Here is a 21545-nt window from a genome sequence, read left to right on the forward strand (position 1 = left end):
CTGGAATATGGTCTAGCAATTACAACCTTCAATTCACGGGAAATTCAATCTCTCGAAAATTGCCAAAACCAATGCATTCGTCAAATCTTCGGTGGGCGACCCTTCACCTCTACCAATGTAATGCTACATTTAACAAATTTACCAAACATGAAGGATCGTATTTCCATACTTTAGGCACAATTTCTTTTCAGAACCTCCTTCCTACCCGACGATGCATTATTAACAAAATTGCTACCATACATACAATCACAGCTTATCTCGAAGTGGTCCCAGCTATCTAAATCACCTCTATGGACATCATTCAGCAATGAATATCTCGAAACTATGTCCCATGGTAATTTTATTAGAAAACGAAGACAGTTTTTGTTTGACAACCACCGTTCGAAGCTCCAAGAAAAACATTCTAAACTTCTGTCCCACTGCCGTAATGATCTAATTGTCGACCCTATTCTTCGGATACCAATGACAAGAAGTGAACGATCTCGTTGCGTACGATGGCGACTTGGTTGGTTACCTCTTGGTAAACCCCAAGCCTGTCCCTTTCATCCAAATGAACTTTTTTCACGACAGCATAGTTTTTCTTGTTTAGATATGCACAACCGCCTTCAGATGCCCAAATCTATTGACGATCCACTTTCCTATCTTTTGAACCTCTTACCACCAACATTCCTTACCAAGAAAGCGAGAAAATCAACCGATGCCTGGCTCATTCGTTGGCCTTCTATATGTGCAATATTACTCGAAATGGACTACTTAACTCACCCTCAGTTTCCTGAAGCTTCAAACCATCTTGGTGAACCCTTTATCAAACGTCTTCGTTATATTCAGCAAAAATTTTCAGATAGTTAATTATCATCCCTAATACGTAATACTTTCGCATTTTCCCTTTAATCCCAAAAGGGTTTTTCATTCCTTCTCACTGCGATCTGACCCGGGCAGTACAGCATGAGGATGCTATGTGCTCATCGGTCATTAAAAATTATTCTTTAATCGTATTATTGTTTGAGGAACAGTGTTAGGGCCTGATGTTTGAGTCAAGATGCCGTTCATTGTAAAAACTGCTTGTTTATCCTCATAAAAGAAACTGTTCACCACTTTGTAGATCTCAAAAAATCGAAAGAGTGAACAACTACTTCAAGAACTTGCGATGATAATTAGCCTTGCAATCCCTGACACTTTGGGCTGGCTTAAATCAAAACTCAAACCGACAATTACTTTAGCATAAATCGATGAATTGATATAACTTAAACTGACAATCACTTCAGTGTAAATTGACAAATGCTTTTCAACAATCGACAATACTTTTTGCCAACTGACAATTGTTGCAACCTTTTTGACTTTATTTTTTCTGTAAAATTTGGTTGTGAATCAAAACGGTAAGATAAATAAGCTTAAGAGGGCAGTAGTCTAATTTGCTTTCCGTCTTTTAGCTCTGAATGCCATTCTTGTATAATCAGCTCGCTGTAGAGAATAGAGGCTTTATCCTCACAACAAAAAGATGTAAAATTAGATTTGAACGACGGTTTCTTCTGTGACGATGTGGTTACACCTAAACAAAGTATCAAGGATAGCAAAAAGGCAGAGAACTTGAGAGAAAGAGCATTGATTTGTTGGTTAACTCTTCTCTCGTATGAAGACTGTATTAAGTTTATTACTTCTGTTTCATATTAGCTTAACAAGCTTAAATTACAAACCAAAGCAACTAATATTACTGATCGAGTAGCTATACATACCAGCTTGAAAGCAGCTAATGTACCAAACAATGAACAAGATAGCACCTCTTTTACTGAGTATCTCTCTACTATTGTATCCTTGGTCGTATTTTTTGCGTATTAAAATTTTATTTCTTTTGTGTAATTCCTACCTACATTTTAAGACTTTTCTGGTTCTTTCAAGGTAGCTGTTGTTAAAAAAAAAATACTTGGTGTTGTACATTTTACATACAATGGATTTTCAAGCATACACTGCAGCCAACAACAACAAAAAAGGATTGGCATGCATACATGAATATACACAAACGCGCGTGAGAGAGAGAGAAAGACAAAGGCTGTAATGTATCGCATAGATTAACAAGTAGTTTTAATGATTAAAATTATTATTAAGAAAGCAAAAAGAAGAGGATTAGAAGATCATGTAAACAATAGCAGCACCGATAAGAGCAAAAGCAGTATTTCCGATGTCTAAAGCAGAAGAACCAGAAGCTGCTTTTGTAGGGGTTGCAGGTGCAATTGAAGAGGAGGCAGGAATACTGCTGCTGGCAACAATGTTTGTAGAAGTGGGAGCTGCAGAGCTAGACCATGGAGTGACAGATCTATTTGAACATTTAGGATATAAATATAATTTGATCATCATGCTACTTACACATTGGCACCAGGCATTGAACAAGCTTCTTGAACTATTCCTTCTTGTGTGCCTTTGCCTGAATCGTTGGGACAATTCACCCAGCAAGATAACTTTTGCTTATTTGTCTATAAAGTGCATGTAATCAGTTATGACTCCTTTTTTTTTTTTTTTTGATTCTTACAGTACACAAACAGGCATAATCTAAATAAGTTATTTAAAAGATCAAACCTCATCTTTTTTTATTTTATTTACCTTGAGGTTGGCATCTCTTGACATAATCGTCTTGGTTACTTAAGCACAAGTCAAAGCTATTGATATAAAGTAAGTCTTTGATTCCTACAAAAAGGGCCAATGTCTTACACGCTCTGAACAGCACAATTTGATGTTGTAGTCGATGTTGGTGTAATGGTTGTTGTGGTTGCAACAACAACAGAGGATGCAACATCAGAAGTAGCATTTTGTGCAGAGACAAGAGATAAAGCCATCAATCCGACAATAGCAAACTTCATTTTGTATTAAAAAAAAGAGATAGAGAGAAATGGAGAGAAAGATAGAGAAAAAAAAAACTTATTTTTTATATAGAAAAAGGAGGTGATACAGATTCAAAGGGGACAAGTCAATTATGAACCAATCAATCCTTCTTGAATACATGAGCCCGCTTTACTGTTGTATGTGTCACAGGATCATAATTTGGCCTTATTCTTCTTTCTCTTTGTTTCTTCTGTACAACAAATGTTACTTTGGAATTCTTTCTTTTTCGTTTCTATTTACCTATAAATTTCATAATACTTTCGAGCGAATCAGGGCTTTCCATTCGCCCCTTTAATGCCTTAATCTCCTCTACGTTGACTTGTTCGAGCATTTCGACATCAACGCCGCGTATCAATCGTTTGGTCGTTTTCACAGCATCTACAGAGAATTGTGCTGCCTCATTAGCAATTTCAAGGATCTTTTGTCGAAAGTTCTCAGTTTCAATCAGTCGACTCACGAATCCACAATCAACCATTTCTTTGGCTGTAAAAGTCCTACCTAAAAGCTGGATTGGGGTTATGATCAACTTGTTTATTTTGTACTACTTCACTTACGAGCATTTCATTGGCTCTAGATGAACCCATAATTCTAGTCAAGATTCAGCATTATTTTTTCCCATATCATAGCACGCACACACACACACGTGATTACCTTGGAAATAAGACGGAAGAACATCCTTCAGCACAGAAACCTATAATTAAAAAGAAAAGGGAAAGAGAGAGAAAGGTTTAAAAAGGGAGAGACTAGTTTACTTTTTATATAGGCTTACCAAGCTTCATAAAGGGTGTACCGAACGTAGCTTCAGGGGTTGAATAAACGACATCGCATAGGGCTAGGGTTGTTGTGCCAAAGCCAATACTTGGTCCTAGAATCATATTCAGTTTGGGACATCTATATTTATTAATATGTAAATACCATTCACTGCACCAATGAGGAGTTTAGGGAATCGAATCATCTCGGAAACAACGTTTCTAGGGTTGTTTTAAGTTAGCTGTATATACCCTCCTTTATCTCAAACAATCATTACTGTGTTGTAGCTCTTCTACGATCCAACTCTTCTTCATCTGCATCAGTCAAGGCCAACTCTTGTCCGGACGAATAATACTTGCCACGTCCAATCAAGACAGCCACCTTGACAGCGTCTTCCTTGGCTGCCCACTGTAATGCTGTCAACCAATCCTAGTCAAAGTTTATTATATAATTTTTGACATGTATTTCACGCATACTTTATAGGACTGAGGCGAAAGCGCGTTATAGCGTTTAGGTCTATTATGTGCAATTTCTGCAACACCCGTGTCAAACAAGGTGATCTCGATGGTTTCAAGTTTTGGTACGTCAATCATTTACGCGAAAAATAAAAAAGAAAGAAAAAAAGAAAGAAAGGGGGTGAAAGTTCTTCTTTTTCCTTTTTGTCTTGCTCCCTTACTCTCCTTTTCCTCCGCCATCTATGCGCTGACACGTGATAATGAGCCAAACAAATAAAGTTTTATTAAGCAGGAATGATTTAACGGTAGCGACGAAGAGAAAGAGTGTTGCGACGCTTCCAGGTGGCACGACGACCGGAACCCTTGGTGTTGTTGAATCTGTGTCCCTTTTGATGACCACGAGACTTCTTACCGATGGCAGTCAAGCCACGGGCTTCACGACGCTTGTGGACGGGGTTGACGATCCAGCTGATGCGAGGATCGTTACGGATAGCCTTGTGAGAGGGATCAACAAGGATGACTTCGTAGTACTTGTAGGTGGCATCTTGGTTGATCCAGTAAGAGTTAAGCACACGGAGGTTACGGCACTTGCGACCAACACGTTCCTCGGCGGTGGAACGGAGGGAACGTTGATACTTCAATTGGTTAACACCTTCGTTGACAGGCTTACCGTAAGTGGCGCCCTTGGGAACAGGTCTCTTACGGCCACCACGACGAACGCGAATACGGTAGATAACGTAACCTTGCTTGGCCTTGTAGCCCAAACGACGAGCCTTGTCAGGGCGAGAAGGACGAGAAGCACGGTGGATGACGTTCAATTGTCTAATGTGTCATTAGTCTTAAATCTATTCTCAATCTGTGTTCTCGTACCTGTATTCCCAACAACGAACACGGAGCAAGAAGCGGGAAACATCAGATTGCTTCTTTCTAGCGAGCTCTTCCAAATATTTGTAGGCACCCATGATATCTAATATGAAGTATCAGTTCCATCTGTTCTTTCTTGTTGTCAATTCATTCATCAATCATCGTTGATTTCTTTTATGTTGTCTGATGGTGATGGATTACCTTGGAATGGAGGGGAAAAAGGAAGGATGCTTATTTTGCAGCAACACTCTCAATTAGTGTGGCATCTCCCCCCAAAGCTGTTGCTGGTTACTGATGCTGTTGCATATGGGTCCAGTAGAACGCCCTTGTTCCAAAGGCATTGTATTCCGGGCCGGAATTGGTCGGAGAACGGATGTGTACCCAGGAAAAGCTTTTTTGAGGTACATCTTTGCCAAAACGATGTCGCAAGAAAAAAAATTAAAGTGTCGCACTTTTAAAAAAATCAGTGTCTCAGCGATGGCTGATATGCTCCCTACTACATGAATTAGATCAGCTACACCATAACAAATTAACCTCTACTAAACATCCTCATGGTCAAATGCTTCTTGTATGGTTAAAGCAATTCATTTAAACTTTCATCGATAACCCTACACTTTAATTTCTGTTTACATTTTTTACCCTTGTACCCATAAGGGGGTTTTTTCGCTACCATTCACTTCCAAACGGATTGAATGGATCCGGGCGGACGTTTATTTTATTATGTCGGATATATAGTTTTGTCACTGTGATCATATCTTGGTTTTTTTTGTTAATCAATCAAAGTCTCAATGACTTCAAGTAAATATTTTCAATTTGCTTATTTTCTTCACTCTTTTCTTCTCTTCATAAAAAAAATTATGGTTTTTATCAGTCGCAATCACACACTTTGCATTTATTATCAATTAAAGTTCAATGAAGAAAACAGTATTCAAGCTTTAGAAAAGTTTCAGGCAATAAGCGATGAACACGAAGTGTGCTATTTAACTGATTCCACAATTCCCGTATTTGTGTTGAAAGCGAGACTATATGGTAGTTCTTTTTTGTTCAAGGAATATTTCAATGAAGAAGTGCCAAAAGAAAACGTTTCAAATGAATCTGTAACAAAGCTTGACATAATCTTGGGGGTTCTGTCTACACTTTATTGAGATTGTTTGAATCAAACAAATTAAAAAATCTCAAAGGGGAATCGTGGTATTTGTCTCACCTCTGGCAATTCATTGATACGACTTTTGATAACAGCTGTGCAGAAATTATACTCAAGATGGTAGCTTATTTTGAGCGATTTTTCCACTACAAGTGGACTCTTCTTTGATCACGCTTCATGTTATTGTGAAAAGCAAATTTATTTAGAAAGGCACAATTTATCGTAAAATCGCCGTTGGCTTTCTTCTCAATCCATGAATTCTTTAATCTTTTCTTTACTGTTCCTATTTACAGCCTGAGACTGAGCAAGTCTTTCCTCGCTTCTTTCAGCAACCTTCATAAAAAATACATATGCTGAAAACTCGAAAGCAAATAAGTGACAAGTTTGTCACTCATTCAATTTCGATTGCTTTCTTTTGCGTATAGTATCGGTAACATCAGCATGACAAAAGAGAAATTGTTGATGTGGGGGTGCTAACCCGTTCTGGCATGATAGGCAACCTAGAAAGGTAGAGCATTACTTTAGTGTACGCTTTATCCAAACATCGTAAATCCTTTTATTACAAGTGTCCTGTATTTACTCAAGAGCACGTAGTTGAGCACTTATAAAGCGATTGACGATCAAACCACACTTAAGCTGTAAACAAATGATGCATGCATAGAGTCCAGTGAAGAGAACCAGAGAGGTATACTCCAATGAATGTAAGGACTGAATGTGCTATTCTGAAAATAATGCATTCCTAAAAGTCCTGAGGGCTCGTGCGACAATACTTTTTGAAAAACGGCATCTGATTGGTTATTGTGACAGCATTTATTCTTTGAAATGGGTCAGCGCGCCATGGTGCAACTTTACTTTCCTGTACATTTATGACTACAATAGAAGATTTACCCAGGGAAATCGTATCCTTAATTTGCAGTCTGCTTAAACAACCAGAAAAATATAACTGTGTATTTGTGAATAAAGAGTTTCATTCAGCCTCAATACCTGAATTATGGAGGGAGCCCACACTGCCTACGACCTATTCACTTCATCAATTGATCAAATGTTTAAATCACTCTAAACATCAAAGAGGTGATTACATACGAATGTTAAAACTAGATTACACAATCAGTATCCATGATGAGGAGCTGTTGAGTCTTTTACAACTGATACCCAACCTCGAAGTCCTTGAGATAAGACAAGCCGAGCAGCTGACGGACAAGAGCATAATACCCATCTCAAAGTACTGTAAGCAGCTTAGAACTCTGCTCATCGTCGGTTCGCCCATGTCATATCGATCAGCTCATTACCTTGGCAAATGCCAGCAGCTACAAAGGCTCACTCTGGCAGCCTGTCCCAATCTGACACCGATGACCTTATTGCCGTTTGCCGAATGTGCGATTGAGCATCTGGACCTCTCAGGCTGTAAGTGGTTGACAGCCAGCGACACAGCGATCGATCTTTGCTCATTCACACACTTGACTCATCTGACTCTTATCTGTTGCGATGCCATATCCTCCGATTTTCTTCATCATCTTACAGGCGCATTGCCTCAACTGCAGGATTTTTCCATCACAGGGAATGCCGTCATCGATGATGACGCCATCATACCATTCTTAAAGACACACGCCCGTATTCGTGGACTCTTTTTACTCGAATGTGCTATTACAGATAGCACCTTGGAGGTGATTGCCAGCTGTTTGCCTGATCTACATAACCTCGATATTTCCTTTTGCACCTCGCTCACACCCAATGGGATCCGTATCCTCGTCGATCGATGTCAGAATCTGAGGCTACTAGGGCTCAAAGAGTGCTCCATCGCTCGTGATGATTTACCTGAAATTCCATATAATGAAAATGAACCGTTCTTCAATACATTGACTTTTATCGAACTAGATTACATGCGTAATTATCTTCATGAAGGACGAACGTCACAAGATAGACGACTTCAAGATGATGAACAAGAACAAGATGAAAGCGTACGTGAAAGCTATGCATACATTCAGCGTTACTTGAACACGGAGCAAGTTCATTAGAAAGTAAATGTTTTGGTTACACTGGTCTCGTTCAATCCAATAAATTTGAATGTTTTTGTTTTCTTAACACTGTAATCCCCCCCTTTCCCTCATCCCAATGTCATGGCAACCTGAAAACAACAACTTGAACCAACTTTTGACTATTCTTCGAGATGCTATTAGTCCTAGTAACAAAGAACAAGCCATACTTCAACAGGTACTTTCCTTATACTTTATTATCTTCTTTTGGGCTTACAATATGTGTGACAGAGGCTATTACGATTTAACGAATACGCAGAATATAATTCATATCTAGTCTATATTCTTGTTAAAATGACACATGAAGATGGCTATACTCGAGCCATAGCCGGTTTAACTCTGAAAAACAACCTGCTTAATCATTTCAATTTGACGCCTCTTGTGACCTTGAACTATGTTAAACAAGTGAGCCTAGAGGCTCTGGACCATCCAGATCCAGACAGTACAGTCAGAAAAGCCATTGGCTCGGTTATTACGGCCATTGTTGTTCGAGGACAGGTCTTGAATTGGCCAGAGTCAATTCATACATTGATCAACAAGCTAGATAGTCCTGAACCCTTAGCTGTAGAGGTATTTTTCGTTCTATGTTTTTATCTTTAGCTTATCGTCTTGTTTTTATACATCTCAGATGGCGTTAGATACGCTTCAAAAAATATGTGAGGACAACATGATGGACATGAATGACGACATAAATGAGTCCATGCTGGACCAAATCATTTACAAATTGATCCCATTCAGTAGTCATCCGATTCCTCGATTCAGGGTACTGGCCATATCAGCCATCAGTTATTCTATTCCTCACAAGTCGCCTATACTATTAAAACACATGGATGACTTCTTACGGTCTCTTTTCTTTGCTGCCTCAGATGAAACAGTTCAAGTACGCCAAGAAGTCTGCCGATCCTTTATCATGTTGCTCGATAATTTCACGGATCATGTCCTTCCGCATTTAGATCAATTAATCGAGTACATGATTTACTGCAATCAATCAGAAAACAGCCAGATCGCACTAGAAGCATCCGAGTTTTGGAACCGGTTTGCTAATATCGAGCATTTGCACCATTACTTGATACCTTATTTGCCCAGAGCCATTCCTGTCATTCTCAAGTCACTTGAATATACTGAAGAGGATTTACTCGCTTTTGGTGACTATGATGAAAGCGACGAAGAGCAGACATTGCTACTTCCAAGATATCGTCGCAAGCATAGTGGTATTCATATACATAACGATGATGATGAAGAGGAAGATCTTGAAGATGACGATGAGGATGATATCGAAGATGATGGGCTCTTTTCTGTTTGGACATTGCGAAAGTATAGTGCGACTTCACTAGAAGCATTGACCATGGCTTTCAAGTCTCATGTTGTCACCGTGCTCTTGCCTCTTCTCGATCAATCCATGTTTCACAGCCAACAATGGAAAACGGTCGAGAGCGGCATCCTAGCCTTGGGAGCTGCAGCAGAAGGTAAAAAGAAAGAAAAGACTTAATCAATTTAACACACGCACAATTACAAAACAGGTGGCATGAACGACTTGACATCACATTTACCAGTACTGGTTCCTTTTCTTGTAACAAATTTATCGAGCTCAAATGTATATATTCGATATATCAGCTGCTGGACCATCAGTCGATTCTCTTCATGGCTTCTCTCACAATGCGATGACCAAGAATCCCGTTCTCGTTATTTCGAACCGGCGCTTCGAGAGCTTCTTCGCCGTATCCTTGATCGGAACATACGAGTACAAGAAGCTGCTTGCTCGGCATTCTCCATTTTGGAAGAACAGGCGACACCAAAAGAGCTTGTGCCTTACTTGCCTGTCATACTCAATCATTTGACGAGAGCCCTGAGATTGTATGGGAATAGAAACCTGAGATTATTGTATGATACGCTTGGTACCTTGGCAGAATCAGTCGGTTCCGCCCTGAATGATCCTCAATGTATATCTGTCTTGATGCCTCCGTTGATTTCTAAATGGAATAGTTTGGCAGATACAGACCATCATCTGTTTCCATTACTGGCTGTAAGTTTTTCTTTTTTTTCTTATAGATGAACAAGATAGATTCATTAACAATGTATATTTGAGACAGTGTTTGACAGACATTGCAACATCACTTGGAACAGGATTTTTACCTTTTACCGAACCTGTGTTTTCAAGATGCATTCACCTAGTTACAAACATACTCCAGACCGCCGTCTTGGATGGAGAAGATGAATTTGACGATGAATGGATCAGTACACCACTTGATCTCTTATCGGGGATTGTCCAAGGCTTAGGCAGTCAAGTTGAGCCATTTGTGAAAAACTCAACCTTATTACCATTACTGACCGTATGTTCTCATTATGTAGGTTGATGCATCGTAAGAGCTTATATATATAAAAGATATTCCCTCCTCTCTTTTATAAGAAACTGACATCTTCCAGTAGCACTCTAGATATGAAGTACTACAACCAACGTATGCTCTTATTGGTGACTTGGCCAAGGCTTGCTTTAGCTGTCTAGAACCATATCTGGAAAAGATGATGCCAGAGTTGTTAAGAGAAATAGGCAATGATGACTTGGAGTACATGTCGGTAAGAAACAATGCGATATGGGCAGTAGGTGAAATAGCAGTCCGTTGGCAAAAGATAAAAGATTATGTACCTGATATCCTTCCATTATGTATACCTCTTATTGGTCGCTCAACACATATTCAAGAGAATGCGATCAATACGATAGGCAGATTAGGTTTGGCGTCTCATCAGTTTCTTGCACAGTATCTTCCACTAATAGGTTATGTTTGGCTTCGCCAGTCAAAGAGCATAAAAGAAACCGAAGAAAAGGATACGGCATTTCAAGGGTTTTGTAAAGCCGTGGATATCTACCCTCAAGGATTAAGTCAGGAGGTAAGTAATATAAACAAAAGAAAAAGGCAACCAAACTCATACCAGTTTGCTGTACAATAGGCAATCTATATGCTTTTTGATATCATTCATCAATGGCAGCAACCATCAGATGATCTACAGGTGTTATTTAAGCGCATCACTGATGGTTACAATACTCTATATTTCAATAAATAATGTTTATCATTTTTGAAAGAAATTTCCCTTTCTAGAACTCTAAAGAATTGGCTCGATTTTTTTTTTTTGACTTGCGCAATCAATTCGTCATATATGTGTGTAGCAGTACAAGATGATCCTCACAAATTGATTTCTATGGAAATCAAAATATTTGGTTAACTCGAGCATTTTTCTATAAATATCTTAACTTCTTGTTGTCAAATTCTTGTAGATTACAAAAAGGAGACCATTGAGCTACGGCCAAGTTGAAAAGAACACAATGAAGGAGAACGTTTTCATTTTTTATTGGCGCAACAAGTTGTGATTTTCAAAGTACGCATGAAAAAGTAACCTAAGATTGTTTTACCGCAGACAGAAAGGAGAGGACAAGATTATTAATTCCCTTTTTTTTACTTCTTTTTTCTTTTATTAAAAAAAACACATTAAGGAATGGACAATTCTTTTGTCAAAACACCCGAAGAGGTGTGTTCCTTTTTCAATGTGGATAAAAGTCACGGCCTGACGAAAAGTCAAGTAGAGCAACTACGAGCAAAATATGGAAAGAACGGCAAGTAGATAATGTTATCATGTTTATTTGTTATTAATACAAGCTTTATAGAATTGCCTGAAGAAGAGCCTACGCCACTTTATAAGCTCATTATCGAACAGTTTAAGGATCAACTCGTACTGATTTTATTAGGAGCAGCCATTATCTCTTTTGTATTAGCCCTTTTTGAAAGTGAAGAAAGCACCTCAACAGCATTTGTAGAACCTATTGTCATTCTTATCATCTTAATTGCCAACGCGACAGTTGGTGTCTTACAAGAAACTAGTGCCGAAAAGGCCATTGACGCTTTACGTGAATACTCACCCGATGAAGCTAAGGTGCTTCGTGACGGCACGATTCGTAAAGTACGATCTGAAGAACTTGTGCCTGGTGACATTATTGACTTGAGTGTGGGAGATAAAGTACCTGCCGATGCTCGCATCTTATCTATCACAACTAGCGTCTTTCGTGTGGACCAAGCCTTGTTGACAGGTGAATCTGTCAGTGTTGAAAAACAAGTCGACCCTATTCATGATGAACATGCTGTCAATCAAGATCAGTGTAACATCGTTTTCTCTGGTACCACTTGTGTTTTAGGAAAAGCTAGAGCTATAGTCGTCAAAACCGGTGTTGCCACAGCCATTGGTGACATTCATACATCTATCTCTGCTCAAATCTCTGAAAAGACGCCCTTGAAACGCAAACTGGATGATTTTGGTGATATGTTGGCCAAGGTGATCTCTGTTATTTGTGTACTTGTCTGGCTTGTCAATATCCGTCACTTTAATGATTCCTCACACAAGGGCTGGTTAGATGGTGCTGTCTATTACTTCAAGATTGCTGTTGCTTTGGCAGTCGCTGCTATTCCCGAAGGATTAGCTGCTGTCATTACGGCTTGTTTGGCTCTCGGTACAAAAAAGATGGCCAAATGTGGTGCCATTGTTCGTAGCTTGCCTAGTGTAGAAACCTTGGGGTGCACAAGCGTTATTTGTTCAGATAAGACAGGTACCTTGACTACAAACCAAATGAGTGTCTCAAGAGTAGCCTTTGTTGGTGACTCTAATGGCCAATTGAACGAACTGGAAGTTGAAGGCACAAGCTTTGAACCTATTCCCAACGCTGTTAAGCCTGCTGTTCAAATGAGCCAAGGCTCTATTATTCATGATATCGCCCTTGTCTGTTCTCTTTGTAACGATTCACGTATAGCTTATGATGAATCATCTGATAGTTATGCAGCCGTTGGTGAGCCTACTGAAGCTGCTCTTCAAGTCCTTGTTGAAAAACTTGGCACGACTGATCCATCATACAACAGCCAATTGACCACTCTTTCTAAATCAAAGCGATCAACAGCCTGTAATGACTACTTTGCTCAAAAGATTCAACGTAAAGCTACACTGGAATTCACTCGTGACCGTAAGTCGATGTCTGTACTTACAGATGCCAATGCTTTGCTTGTCAAGGGTGCTCCCGAATCCATCCTTGATCGTTGTGCCTGGGTTCGCGTGTCAGAAACATCCCAACCTGTCCCTATTACGGCCGCTATTCGTGAATCTATCAACAAGAAGATTAAAGAGTATGGTCAAACAATGGCTCTTCGCTGTATGGCCCTTGCTAAGCTCGAAAACGTCAACCCCAATAACCTCAACCTGAAAGATCAGACCACATTTGCAAGCTATGAACAAAACATGGTTTTCCTAGGCCTCGTCGCCATGATGGATCCTCCTCGTCCAGAAGTTGCTGACTCTATTGAAAAGTGTAAGACAGCCGGTATTCGCGTCATTGTGATCACGGGTGACCACAAGAACACCGCCGAGGCAATCTGTCGACAGATCGGTGTCTTTGAACCTGATGAAGATTTAACAGGCAAAAGCTACACGGGCCGTGAGTTTGATATGCTTACACCTGCTCAAAAGCTAGAGGCTATAAAGGTTGCCAGTCTGTTCACACGTACTGAGCCTGCACATAAGCAAGAACTGGTTGATTTGTTAAAGACCAACGGTGAAATTGTGGCCATGACAGGCGATGGTGTCAATGATGCACCTGCCTTAAAGAAGGCTGATATTGGTGTTGCCATGGGTTCTGGAACTGATGTAGCCAAATTGGCAGCAGATATGGTTTTGGCCGATGACAACTTTGCTACGATTGAAAAGGCTGTGGAAGAAGGCAGAAGCATTTACAATAACACCAAGCAGTTCATTCGTTACTTGATTTCTTCTAATATTGGTGAAGTTGTATCCATCTTCTTAACCGTTCTTTTGGGATTGCCAGAGGCTCTCATTCCTGTTCAGTTGCTCTGGGTCAATTTGGTTACTGATGGTCTTCCCGCTACTGCCCTTGGATTTAACCCTCCTGATCACGACATTATGAGACGCCCTCCTCGTAGTTCCAAGGAACCTCTGGTCGGCGGCTGGCTATTTTTCAGATACATGGCTGTTGGTACCTATGTTGGTGTTGCCACCGTCTTTGGTTATGTTTGGTGGTTTATCTATTATTCAGGTGGACCTCAAATTTCTTACTACCAACTCTCTCACTTCCACAAGTGCTCAAGCTTATTCCCAGAGATCGGATGTGACATGTTTACTAATGAATACTCAATGAAGGCAACCACCATGAGTTTATCTGTATTGGTGGTGATTGAAATGTTTAATGCTATGAACAGGTATGTTTTTGTCCATGAAAAATGATTTATAACTGAAACATTTTGTATAGTTTGAGTGAAAATGAATCCTTGCTTACACTTCCCTTATGGAGCAACCCTTACTTGGTGTTATCGATCATATTGTCTATGGTATTACATTTCATGATCTTGTATGTTCCTTTCTTTACAAAGCTGTTTGTCATTGTACCATTAAACTTGGATGAATGGATCGCCGTCTTGTGGATATCAGCACCTGTCTTGCTGATAGATGAAGTGTTAAAGTTCATCACTCGCACCTGGATTGCCCCACCCACAGTTATTTCTCAAAAGAAGAAGAAAACTCAATAAACTAATAGATTATCTAAACTTAATAATAATTGATATTCCACATGACAACGTTATTAATATCTACAAGTGGCCCCTTTTTTTCGTCATGTTGTATTCTTTTTTTCCAAAATTGTTGTTTATTTATTGAACAATTTAAGCAATAGCCTTGAAGTAATCGGCAAGACGACCCTTTTGAGGAACGAACTTGACATAAGAGCCATCAGGCTTGATGAGACCCTTGGAGCGAGCTTCAACGTAGTCTTCACGATCAAGAGGAGTGAAACCCCACTTCTTGGAGATAATGATCTTTTGTTGACCAGGGAACTTGTACTTGCAACGTCTCAAGGCTTCAATGACAACAGCCTTGTTGGAATCCTTGGAACGAACAGAGAAGATGATTTGGCCAATGTTGACACGAGCAACCAAACCGTTGGGCTTACCGAAAGCACCACGCATACCAGTTTGCAAACGATCTGCACCAGCACAAGACAACATCTTGTTGATACGAGTGACGTGGTAAGGGTGGACACGGATACGCATGTGGAAGGAGTCCTTACCAGAGGTCTTGGACATGTACTTGTTGGCACAGATACGACCAGCTTCAAGAGCTTCAGCAGAGAGTTGTTCATATTCGTTGGAGACCAAGTGGATACAGAGAGGGAAATCGTCAACAGAAGCCTTCTTACGACCCAAATCGTAGATTCTCAACTTGGCGTCAGGAACACCACGACAGTATCTGGACTTGGGGTAAGGCTTGTTCTTACAGTAACGGTAGCAACGAGCGGGACGACGACCCATGGTTGATTCCTAAGGGTAATGTTAATTATACTGTCATCTTGTAGTCCACCTTTTTTTTGTATCCTCCTTCCATCCATTGTTCTTTTCATCATCTCATCATTCCCCCTCCCTCTGTAATCATCCATCCATTCTTTTTCCTATCTCCTCCTCTTTATAGTGTAGACACTCACCAAGTACAAAGTACAAAAAAAAGAGGAAGTTTTCCTTCATTACTGTCAGTGCGTTTTTTGTTTGCCCTTCCCATCTTCAATACCACTAGGGCAGGTGTCGGTGTTTCAAATATATATTATCTTCGAGGTCATAGCTTCCGGTCCGGAGCAAACAAAAGGACATCATACAGAGTTCAGCCGTTCCAACGCCAAAGGGCGAGTTTTCAAAAAATGTGCGGTTAATAAATTACTTGGTTAGACATGAAAATACAATAAAAAAATAAAAGTATACAATTGATCATCTTTTTCGCTCAGTCAGCACCGCAAATATGTGTTCCAATAATAACGAAAATCTTCCTATCGAACAATTAGCTGCTATGCAACAACAACAAATTCAACGCTTAGAGGAATTGTTAGTTTCTCACTTACCACCCTCTTCAACTTTGGGCCCACCTTTTGATGATCACATGGATGACAGCAACGGTGCAACCTCTCTCCACTCCATTGGTATTCATCCTACCTACAATTGGACACCCTCGTCCATCCTCTCTGAGGTTTTGTCTTTGGATAAGGCTATTTTTACTACACCAGCCCTCTCAGATGACCAACGTGTAAAAATCATTGAGCGATATCCGACCATGGAAAATGTTCAATATCAACCGCCGGATACAATTCCAGATGCTGCTCATCGTATGAAACCACCATAAACCAAACAAGGTATGTCTCTCAAACGCCTTCATTATTTGATCTCGGGTATCTTTCGTCCTCTTGACATACTCGGTCATGAAATCAGCTTGGACAATGAGAATGTTAACATTCAAAGATATTTAACCATTCTAGCCGACTGTCGCACCTTATTGCTCAATCTCTCCTCACAAGTCAACGATATACGTAATACTCTGGCTTTTCAAACAATCAATCCCACCTTCAAGTTGACAGCTGCTCCAACCAAAAGCTATACGATACCCCTTGCTGATTTTCAAGCAGCCCTTGTTCAGCAAACGACTTCCGCTCAAACACTATGCAATGCAAGCCGCTGCTTTGCTCGCCAATCTTCTGAACAAAACACCCAGCAATCTTTACAAGCCACTACATCCACTACTAATCATCCGCAGTTTTTTCGATTCGGTCCGTCCTCTTAGCAGGGCGGTTTCAACTACAGCAACAACCGCAACACCAACAGTCCTCACCACAAGTGTTGAGCTTAATAGGTTCATTCAAATATTGAAGTATCAAGCCCCACCTGTTCGACTGCATCGCCCAACCATTGAACTTAAACCAACGTTCAACTATATCTCTTCTCTCGATGGTCCTTCGATCTCGTTATCTCGTCTTCAAATGAAATTGGCATTTCTTCTAGGTGTCACTTGCTTCTTACGTCCTTCTGACCTCCACCGTATTCCGTTCAGCTCAACAAAGGTAACTAACACTGGTTCGTTATACTTTGAGGTCCATTGTCCTAAAGAGAAACGTAAACACCGAAGAATTATCAAGTCGGTTAAAGTAAAAGAACATTATCTTCGGCCACTTTGCCCGGTCACCACATATCAAACCTTCAACAATCGTCGCCGTTCTGACTCTCCTGATACACTGTTTCTGCACTCTTACACTCCACTCAAGCCACTCAGTGTTCGTACTATTCAACGTTGAATCGGCAAGCTCCTTAAGATATCCACAACAGAATCGCGGGCTTCTCTTCAGTCCATCGCTTCGTCTCTCGCTCTTAAAGCAGGTATTCCTAAAGATGATAATGTCACCATGGGCAACTAGTTTTCCTCCGCTGTCTTTGAAAATCTTTATCGCCGTGAACATCTCTCCCAATTTGATTTCTCCAACACGCTGATTGATATTGACAATGCTACTGACGAAGATGACGACTAGTTCTTTGATGCTGAAGACAATATGACATGCGATTGAACCAAGTATTATTATTTAGACCATTTCTCTGGATCATCAAATCATATTTCTTATTTTGTATTTGAGTGTCTCCACCAATTCAAGTAGAATTTGTTTTGACACTTGAATTTGTTATTTTATTTTTACTCTCACAGGAGCAAGATGTCGTCCAATCAGAAATAAGTTTTCGCTGCATAGGAATAAAATGTCGCCTTAAGCAACAGGTACCATTTCTCCTATGGTAACCAATATAGTTCTCATAAATGGTCGATTGTCTTCTACATTCAATTATTAAATAAATAATTAAACGATACTAGAGTCATGCTTGCTATTATATGATGGCTTTACCAGGATATCAAGAATATCATGCAGGTTAATAGTATTTCATTTCTGTCCTTTATCAAAATTCCTATATTTAAATTATCAATAGTTACTATAGGCCAATCTAGTTACCTATAGACTTGAACAAAAATGATATCAAGGCAAAACGTTCTCGATAGACACCTTGCTTACAGAAGTAAACAAGTCAGCTCTTTTTTCATTTAGCTGCGTCGTTGCTAAGGGTAGCTACCAAGCCTACGGAGAACGTTCACGATAAAAGCCAAGTTCCATGCCTTACAAAGCCCTACGGCATGGTCTTGGCGAGCATAGAGCAATACAGCTGTACGAAACCGCGTCCGTAATATCATTTAAGTCCTACAATTTCACTTCATAACATTCTCGATAGACACCTTGCTTACAGAAGTAAACAAGTCAGCTCTTTTCTCATTTAGCTGCGTCGTTGCTAGGGTAGCTACCAAGCCTACGGAGAACGTTCACGATAAAAGCCAAGTTCCATGCCTTACAAAGCCCTACGGCATGGTCTTGGCGAGCATAGAGCGATACAGCTGTACGAAATCGTGTTTGTTCATGAAGGAAAAGGCGCCAATAAAACGAATAAAAAAAAAGAATACTCTCCTATAGCTATGATTACACGTAGCTCTAAAAGACAAAAAAAAAAAAAAAGAGGTTAATTAGTGTGTTTAGACTATTCAAATTTAGGATTTTTATAAAACTGCTTACTGTGGCATTTAATGTACAGCACATCCATCACTCTAACAAAGTAGTAAAAAAAGAAAACAGTTTCTTCAGCTTCAGAGGTAAGTGTAGATGATTCACCTTTATATTTCATTTTGAAATAGCACTAAGTATATAATCAGGAAGAAATAATATACCATTCTGTTCAATAGTTGAAGTATAATTAAAACATCTATTGTTGTTGGTTATTACTCTCAACTATATCAATTTTAAATTATGAGAATCTATTTACCCTCTTTCAATTTTCTTTTCATATTTCACTCTATTGTTTTTTATGTCTAAGGATCGTTTTTTTTTTCATTTGTTATTAAATCCTCATTTGAAAGGGTGAGGTAACTTGGAAAACTCAGTTTTAATTTTCGATGTGCCGTGACTTTACAATTGGTAACAAGCGTGACTAAAACATTGGCATAATTTGGCGTATCCACAACAGTATTCAAAATTTGTATCGTAGAAATACAATAAATATGGTGTTAACCGATGAATTAGAACAATACAAGATTCCTGTGGTTAAAGAAGGGTCCAAACATTTTTTTTTCACGAACAAGGCAAAAGACTGGGATTTCGAAGCATATTTTAAATCAACTCATAATATCAACAAATTCAAAAACATTGCCAAGGTTCGACTTGACTACGACTACGATCTCAATTGGATCACTCGGTTGGAAGAGGTGCCGATTGAGATCAAAGAATATGCTCGTGCTTTAATTAAGAAGAAGAAGGTAAAAAACATTACTATTAAGTGTCCGAATATGGAACTAACGACTATAACTTTAGCCCTAAAAAGCTGCTTTGAAAGCTAGGTTGGCCAAGCGTAACAAGAAACAAAAGTTAGCTGGACCAACAGTTGTTATCAGCGGCAATATGGAGGCACAATTAATAATAACAGTATCAACAATAGCGAAGTTCGTTTTACAAGTGATGTAAGTCTTTTTCTTTTTCTTTTCTTTGTTATATGGCATTTTAACCAAGTTTAACACTTTTTTTTTTTTTTTCAATATATACCAAAGTCGAGTGTTAAGGATAAAGTCCTGAAAAGAATATACCAAGAAGAAAAAGAAGGCTCTGATAAAGAGGAAGAAGAACAAAGGTTAATTAATAGTAGTGCAAGTGCTTGACCCAGTAGTTTTATATTTATATTTATAAATATATATATATATATTGGTTTAACATATTATTTTTTTAGAATGCAAGTATCTGGCTGGACTGGATTAACTACATGCGAAGTCATGCCGATACGTTTCACCCTTTCAGGTATATCTATAGAACGAAAATGAAATGATATTTAAACTAATGCTCCTTCTCTATTAGCCCAGAAGCTAATAATATTATAAGATCTGGTAATGGAATATCTCCAAACCCTAATCTAGATCGTGATATCTACAACAAGCATATGAAAAATCGAATTATCAAAGGCAATCAAATGCCCCAGACCTTCCATACATATATTGACAAATACGTTGATTCTGTAACTATATATTGTGTAACACATTGGCACAGGGTAATTTAAGAGCGTTTTATATTTAGGATGATTTGCTGCTGGCCAAAAAGGTGATCAAATCTCTTTCATTGTTTTTATTAACGGAGAAAGATAATCACACTGATACGCACGATATGGAATTCTTGGAATTGCTCCTCCAACAAACGTAAGTTGAGCATTCTTTTTTTTTTTGAATTTTATTTAAACCTATAAATTAACCAATGTTTATTTAGACATAAATCTTTTTCATCTCATATTGATTATAATACTACTGAGGATGCATTTAATCAGCTCTTTGTCTGGCCGTACCTTGATATCATTGGTAAGACTATCACGCTCCATAATTGTAAATCAGATTTTGTGCAAGGACAGCCCTATTTAAAGAGTATGAGCAGACAATTACAAGCTTGTAACCTGTATATTGATGATAAAAATCAGTATAAATCTGACGGTTTATTAAAGCTTTTCGGGTTGAAGGAATTAGAATTGTTGTTGGAGACCTCTGGTTGCCTTATAAACAAAGATAGAACTAAAACTAATTTCGACCACCATAAAGGTGTGTTTGGTACATTGGCGATGCTTAAATGTATCGCTGATGATTATGCTTTTGGATCAATCGTAAATTTTACAAAGGTTAAAGTATTTTTTCTGCATGCAGCAGGTAAAATTTTGACGATCTGTTAGCATATAGCTTCCCATTAATTTTTTTTTTTTTGCAAAAAAAATAAGACAGAGAATTACATTTCTGGAGTGTTTGCTATCAAAAAGAAGATGTTTTCGATCTTTGGAGAGAGTCGTCACTTCTTATCGAGCCAGACTTTCAAGACAAAGAAGATTTCGTACCTAATTTAATTCAATTCTGTTGGGAGGTTAAGGTAGCGTACGATCTTATATGGGATTACATATGTAAAAGCACTAACGGCATTGTCGAAATAGTGTAAAATAGAAGAGTCTGTACGAAATATTGTAGTTCTTAAAGAAGAACACGATAATATAAAACGAAATTACAGATACAGCTCTAAACGGCCTGTACTTCTAAGTGAAATAATTAACCCAATAATTCTCAAGCTGACGCAAGAAGAAGATAGCCTTGGAATGTCTAAGCTGGGACCTATTTACTCCCCTCCTCATCCTTAATATTATTTTTACTTACTGCTCTTTGTAGTTTTTATATGTTCTTCTATTTCTTTGTATATGTATCATATGATTATTAAAAATACTATTTCTATATGTTTAAACGCATCCAGAAACTTCTAGTATTTAAGTAAGACATGTTTATACCATATTTACACTTTCAATTAATTCAGAACTATGTGTAAAACATACATATAAGAAAATTGAAAAATTTACAGAGTGAAGAATCAGACCATAACTTTCATTGGAATAGATTATGCAAGAATGCTTTCTAGCTACCCTTAGCAACGACGCAGCTAAATGAAAAAAGAGCTGACTTGTTTACTTCTGTAAGCAAGGT

General features: G+C 38.8%; 13 protein-coding genes across 13 annotated transcripts; 9 read left to right on the top strand and 4 right to left on the bottom strand.

Annotated features, from left to right (window-relative positions):
* On the top strand, window positions 1-849 carry RHIMIDRAFT_292064 (uncharacterized protein; the record flags this gene model as incomplete). Its single annotated transcript, XM_023613864.1, has 1 exon — window positions 1-849. The coding sequence occupies exon 1, from the start codon at window positions 325-327 to the stop codon at window positions 847-849; it is 525 nt and encodes a 174-aa protein (XP_023466466.1). The 5' UTR covers window positions 1-324.
* Window positions 850-2023: 1174 nt separating this feature from the next.
* RHIMIDRAFT_136708 (uncharacterized protein) lies at window positions 2024-2886 on the bottom strand. The gene is made up of 5 exons (XM_023605618.1): window positions 2704-2886; window positions 2596-2651; window positions 2525-2544; window positions 2362-2468; window positions 2024-2311 (listed from the first exon to the last, which is right to left on the bottom strand). The coding sequence occupies exons 1-5, from the start codon at window positions 2850-2852 to the stop codon at window positions 2122-2124; spliced, it is 522 nt and encodes a 173-aa protein (XP_023466467.1). The 5' UTR covers window positions 2853-2886; the 3' UTR covers window positions 2024-2121.
* Window position 2887: 1 nt separating this feature from the next.
* On the bottom strand, window positions 2888-4297 carry RHIMIDRAFT_136707 (ClpP/crotonase). Its single transcript, XM_023605617.1, has 8 exons — window positions 4101-4297; window positions 3902-4053; window positions 3790-3845; window positions 3644-3739; window positions 3526-3565; window positions 3429-3462; window positions 3115-3379; window positions 2888-3064 (listed from the first exon to the last, which is right to left on the bottom strand). The coding sequence occupies exons 1-8, from the start codon at window positions 4215-4217 to the stop codon at window positions 3027-3029; spliced, it is 798 nt and encodes a 265-aa protein (XP_023466468.1). The 5' UTR covers window positions 4218-4297; the 3' UTR covers window positions 2888-3026.
* RHIMIDRAFT_136726 (ribosomal protein L15e) lies at window positions 3973-5203 on the bottom strand. Its single transcript, XM_023605619.1, has 4 exons — window positions 5145-5203; window positions 4950-5046; window positions 4101-4901; window positions 3973-4053 (listed from the first exon to the last, which is right to left on the bottom strand). Exons 2-3 carry the CDS (start codon window positions 5039-5041, stop codon window positions 4379-4381), a joined length of 615 nt encoding a protein of 204 aa, XP_023466469.1. The 5' UTR covers window positions 5042-5046; window positions 5145-5203; the 3' UTR covers window positions 3973-4053; window positions 4101-4378.
* Window positions 5204-5684: 481 nt separating this feature from the next.
* RHIMIDRAFT_136772 (uncharacterized protein) lies at window positions 5685-6311 on the top strand. The gene has a single exon (XM_023605620.1). It carries the CDS (start codon window positions 5732-5734, stop codon window positions 6086-6088), a length of 357 nt encoding a protein of 118 aa, XP_023466470.1. The 5' UTR covers window positions 5685-5731; the 3' UTR covers window positions 6089-6311.
* A 642-nt stretch (window positions 6312-6953) lies between these two features.
* On the top strand, window positions 6954-8102 carry RHIMIDRAFT_237678 (RNI-like protein; the record flags this gene model as incomplete). Its single annotated transcript, XM_023608799.1, has 1 exon — window positions 6954-8102. One exon carries the CDS (start codon window positions 6954-6956, stop codon window positions 8100-8102), a length of 1149 nt encoding a protein of 382 aa, XP_023466471.1.
* Window positions 8103-8199: 97 nt separating this feature from the next.
* Window positions 8200-11180, top strand: RHIMIDRAFT_202699 (ARM repeat-containing protein; the record flags this gene model as incomplete). The annotated part of the gene is made up of 7 exons (XM_023606629.1): window positions 8200-8298; window positions 8352-8690; window positions 8749-9586; window positions 9641-10143; window positions 10211-10465; window positions 10548-11006; window positions 11067-11180. 7 exons carry the CDS (start codon window positions 8200-8202, stop codon window positions 11178-11180), a joined length of 2607 nt encoding a protein of 868 aa, XP_023466472.1.
* Window positions 11181-11573: 393 nt separating this feature from the next.
* RHIMIDRAFT_136817 (calcium ATPase) lies at window positions 11574-14758 on the top strand. Its single transcript, XM_023605621.1, has 3 exons — window positions 11574-11727; window positions 11779-14365; window positions 14416-14758. Exons 1-3 carry the CDS (start codon window positions 11610-11612, stop codon window positions 14690-14692), a joined length of 2982 nt encoding a protein of 993 aa, XP_023466473.1. The 5' UTR covers window positions 11574-11609; the 3' UTR covers window positions 14693-14758.
* Window positions 14759-14824: 66 nt separating this feature from the next.
* On the bottom strand, window positions 14825-15469 carry RHIMIDRAFT_287714 (putative ribosomal protein L10; the record flags this gene model as incomplete). Its single annotated transcript, XM_023613499.1, has 1 exon — window positions 14825-15469. The coding sequence occupies one exon, from the start codon at window positions 15467-15469 to the stop codon at window positions 14825-14827; it is 645 nt and encodes a 214-aa protein (XP_023466474.1).
* A 460-nt stretch (window positions 15470-15929) lies between these two features.
* Window positions 15930-16325, top strand: RHIMIDRAFT_313464 (uncharacterized protein; the record flags this gene model as incomplete). Its single annotated transcript, XM_023614861.1, has 1 exon — window positions 15930-16325. Exon 1 carries the CDS (start codon window positions 15948-15950, stop codon window positions 16323-16325), a length of 378 nt encoding a protein of 125 aa, XP_023466475.1. The 5' UTR covers window positions 15930-15947.
* A 133-nt stretch (window positions 16326-16458) lies between these two features.
* On the top strand, window positions 16459-17596 carry RHIMIDRAFT_283293 (uncharacterized protein). Its single transcript, XM_023613122.1, has one exon. It carries the CDS (start codon window positions 16645-16647, stop codon window positions 17266-17268), a length of 624 nt encoding a protein of 207 aa, XP_023466476.1. The 5' UTR covers window positions 16459-16644; the 3' UTR covers window positions 17269-17596.
* A 1422-nt stretch (window positions 17597-19018) lies between these two features.
* On the top strand, window positions 19019-19636 carry RHIMIDRAFT_136850 (uncharacterized protein). Its single transcript, XM_023605623.1, has 3 exons — window positions 19019-19313; window positions 19369-19514; window positions 19602-19636. Exons 1-2 carry the CDS (start codon window positions 19059-19061, stop codon window positions 19372-19374), a joined length of 261 nt encoding a protein of 86 aa, XP_023466477.1. The 5' UTR covers window positions 19019-19058; the 3' UTR covers window positions 19375-19514; window positions 19602-19636.
* On the top strand, window positions 19568-21310 carry RHIMIDRAFT_136848 (uncharacterized protein). The gene is made up of 6 exons (XM_023605622.1): window positions 19568-19845; window positions 19903-20059; window positions 20119-20237; window positions 20305-20732; window positions 20801-20946; window positions 21008-21310. The coding sequence occupies exons 1-6, from the start codon at window positions 19811-19813 to the stop codon at window positions 21206-21208; spliced, it is 1086 nt and encodes a 361-aa protein (XP_023466478.1). The 5' UTR covers window positions 19568-19810; the 3' UTR covers window positions 21209-21310.
* Window positions 21311-21545: the final 235 nt, after the last annotated feature.

This window comes from Rhizopus microsporus, assembly GCF_002708625.1.
Source record: "Rhizopus microsporus ATCC 52813 unplaced genomic scaffold scaffold_8, whole genome shotgun sequence".
NCBI classification, from domain to species: domain Eukaryota; kingdom Fungi; phylum Mucoromycota; class Mucoromycetes; order Mucorales; family Rhizopodaceae; genus Rhizopus; species Rhizopus microsporus.

Bases quoted from the DNA above. Each gene is read 5' to 3' on its own strand.
- RHIMIDRAFT_136726 (XM_023605619.1), bottom strand. From the start codon at position 5,041: ATGGGTGCCTACAAATATTTGGAAGAGCTCGCTAGAAAGAAGCAATCT. The intron at 4,902-4,949 runs GTACGAGAACAC...ATGACACATTAG, and splicing joins GTTCGTTGTTGGGAATACAG to ACAATTGAACGTCATCCACC.
- RHIMIDRAFT_283293 (XM_023613122.1), top strand. From the start codon at position 16,645: ATGCAAGCCGCTGCTTTGCTCGCCAATCTTCTGAACAAAACACCCAGC.
- RHIMIDRAFT_136772 (XM_023605620.1), top strand. From the start codon at position 5,732: ATGACTTCAAGTAAATATTTTCAATTTGCTTATTTTCTTCACTCTTTT.
- RHIMIDRAFT_136708 (XM_023605618.1), bottom strand. From the start codon at position 2,852: ATGAAGTTTGCTATTGTCGGATTGATGGCTTTATCTCTTGTCTCTGCA. The intron at 2,469-2,524 runs GTAAGAATCAAA...TGCACTTTATAG, and splicing joins ATTATGCCTGTTTGTGTACT to ACAAATAAGCAAAAGTTATC. The intron at 2,312-2,361 runs GTAAGTAGCATG...ATGTTCAAATAG, and splicing joins TCAATGCCTGGTGCCAATGT to ATCTGTCACTCCATGGTCTA.
- RHIMIDRAFT_136817 (XM_023605621.1), top strand. From the start codon at position 11,610: ATGGACAATTCTTTTGTCAAAACACCCGAAGAGGTGTGTTCCTTTTTC. The intron at 11,728-11,778 runs GCAAGTAGATAA...CAAGCTTTATAG, and splicing joins AGCAAAATATGGAAAGAACG to AATTGCCTGAAGAAGAGCCT. The intron at 14,366-14,415 runs GTATGTTTTTGT...CATTTTGTATAG, and splicing joins ATGTTTAATGCTATGAACAG to TTTGAGTGAAAATGAATCCT.
- RHIMIDRAFT_136850 (XM_023605623.1), top strand. From the start codon at position 19,059: ATGGTGTTAACCGATGAATTAGAACAATACAAGATTCCTGTGGTTAAA.
- RHIMIDRAFT_136848 (XM_023605622.1), top strand. From the start codon at position 19,811: ATGCGAAGTCATGCCGATACGTTTCACCCTTTCAG. The intron at 20,238-20,304 runs GTAAGTTGAGCA...ATGTTTATTTAG, and splicing joins GAATTGCTCCTCCAACAAAC to ACATAAATCTTTTTCATCTC. The intron at 20,947-21,007 runs GTAGCGTACGAT...TTGTCGAAATAG, and splicing joins AATTCTGTTGGGAGGTTAAG to TGTAAAATAGAAGAGTCTGT.
- RHIMIDRAFT_136707 (XM_023605617.1), bottom strand. From the start codon at position 4,217: ATGATTGACGTACCAAAACTTGAAACCATCGAGATCACCTTGTTTGAC. The intron at 4,054-4,100 runs GTATGCGTGAAA...AACTTTGACTAG, and splicing joins TTTCGCCTCAGTCCTATAAA to GATTGGTTGACAGCATTACA. The intron at 3,380-3,428 runs GTAAGTGAAGTA...ACCCCAATCCAG, and splicing joins CTAGAGCCAATGAAATGCTC to CTTTTAGGTAGGACTTTTAC.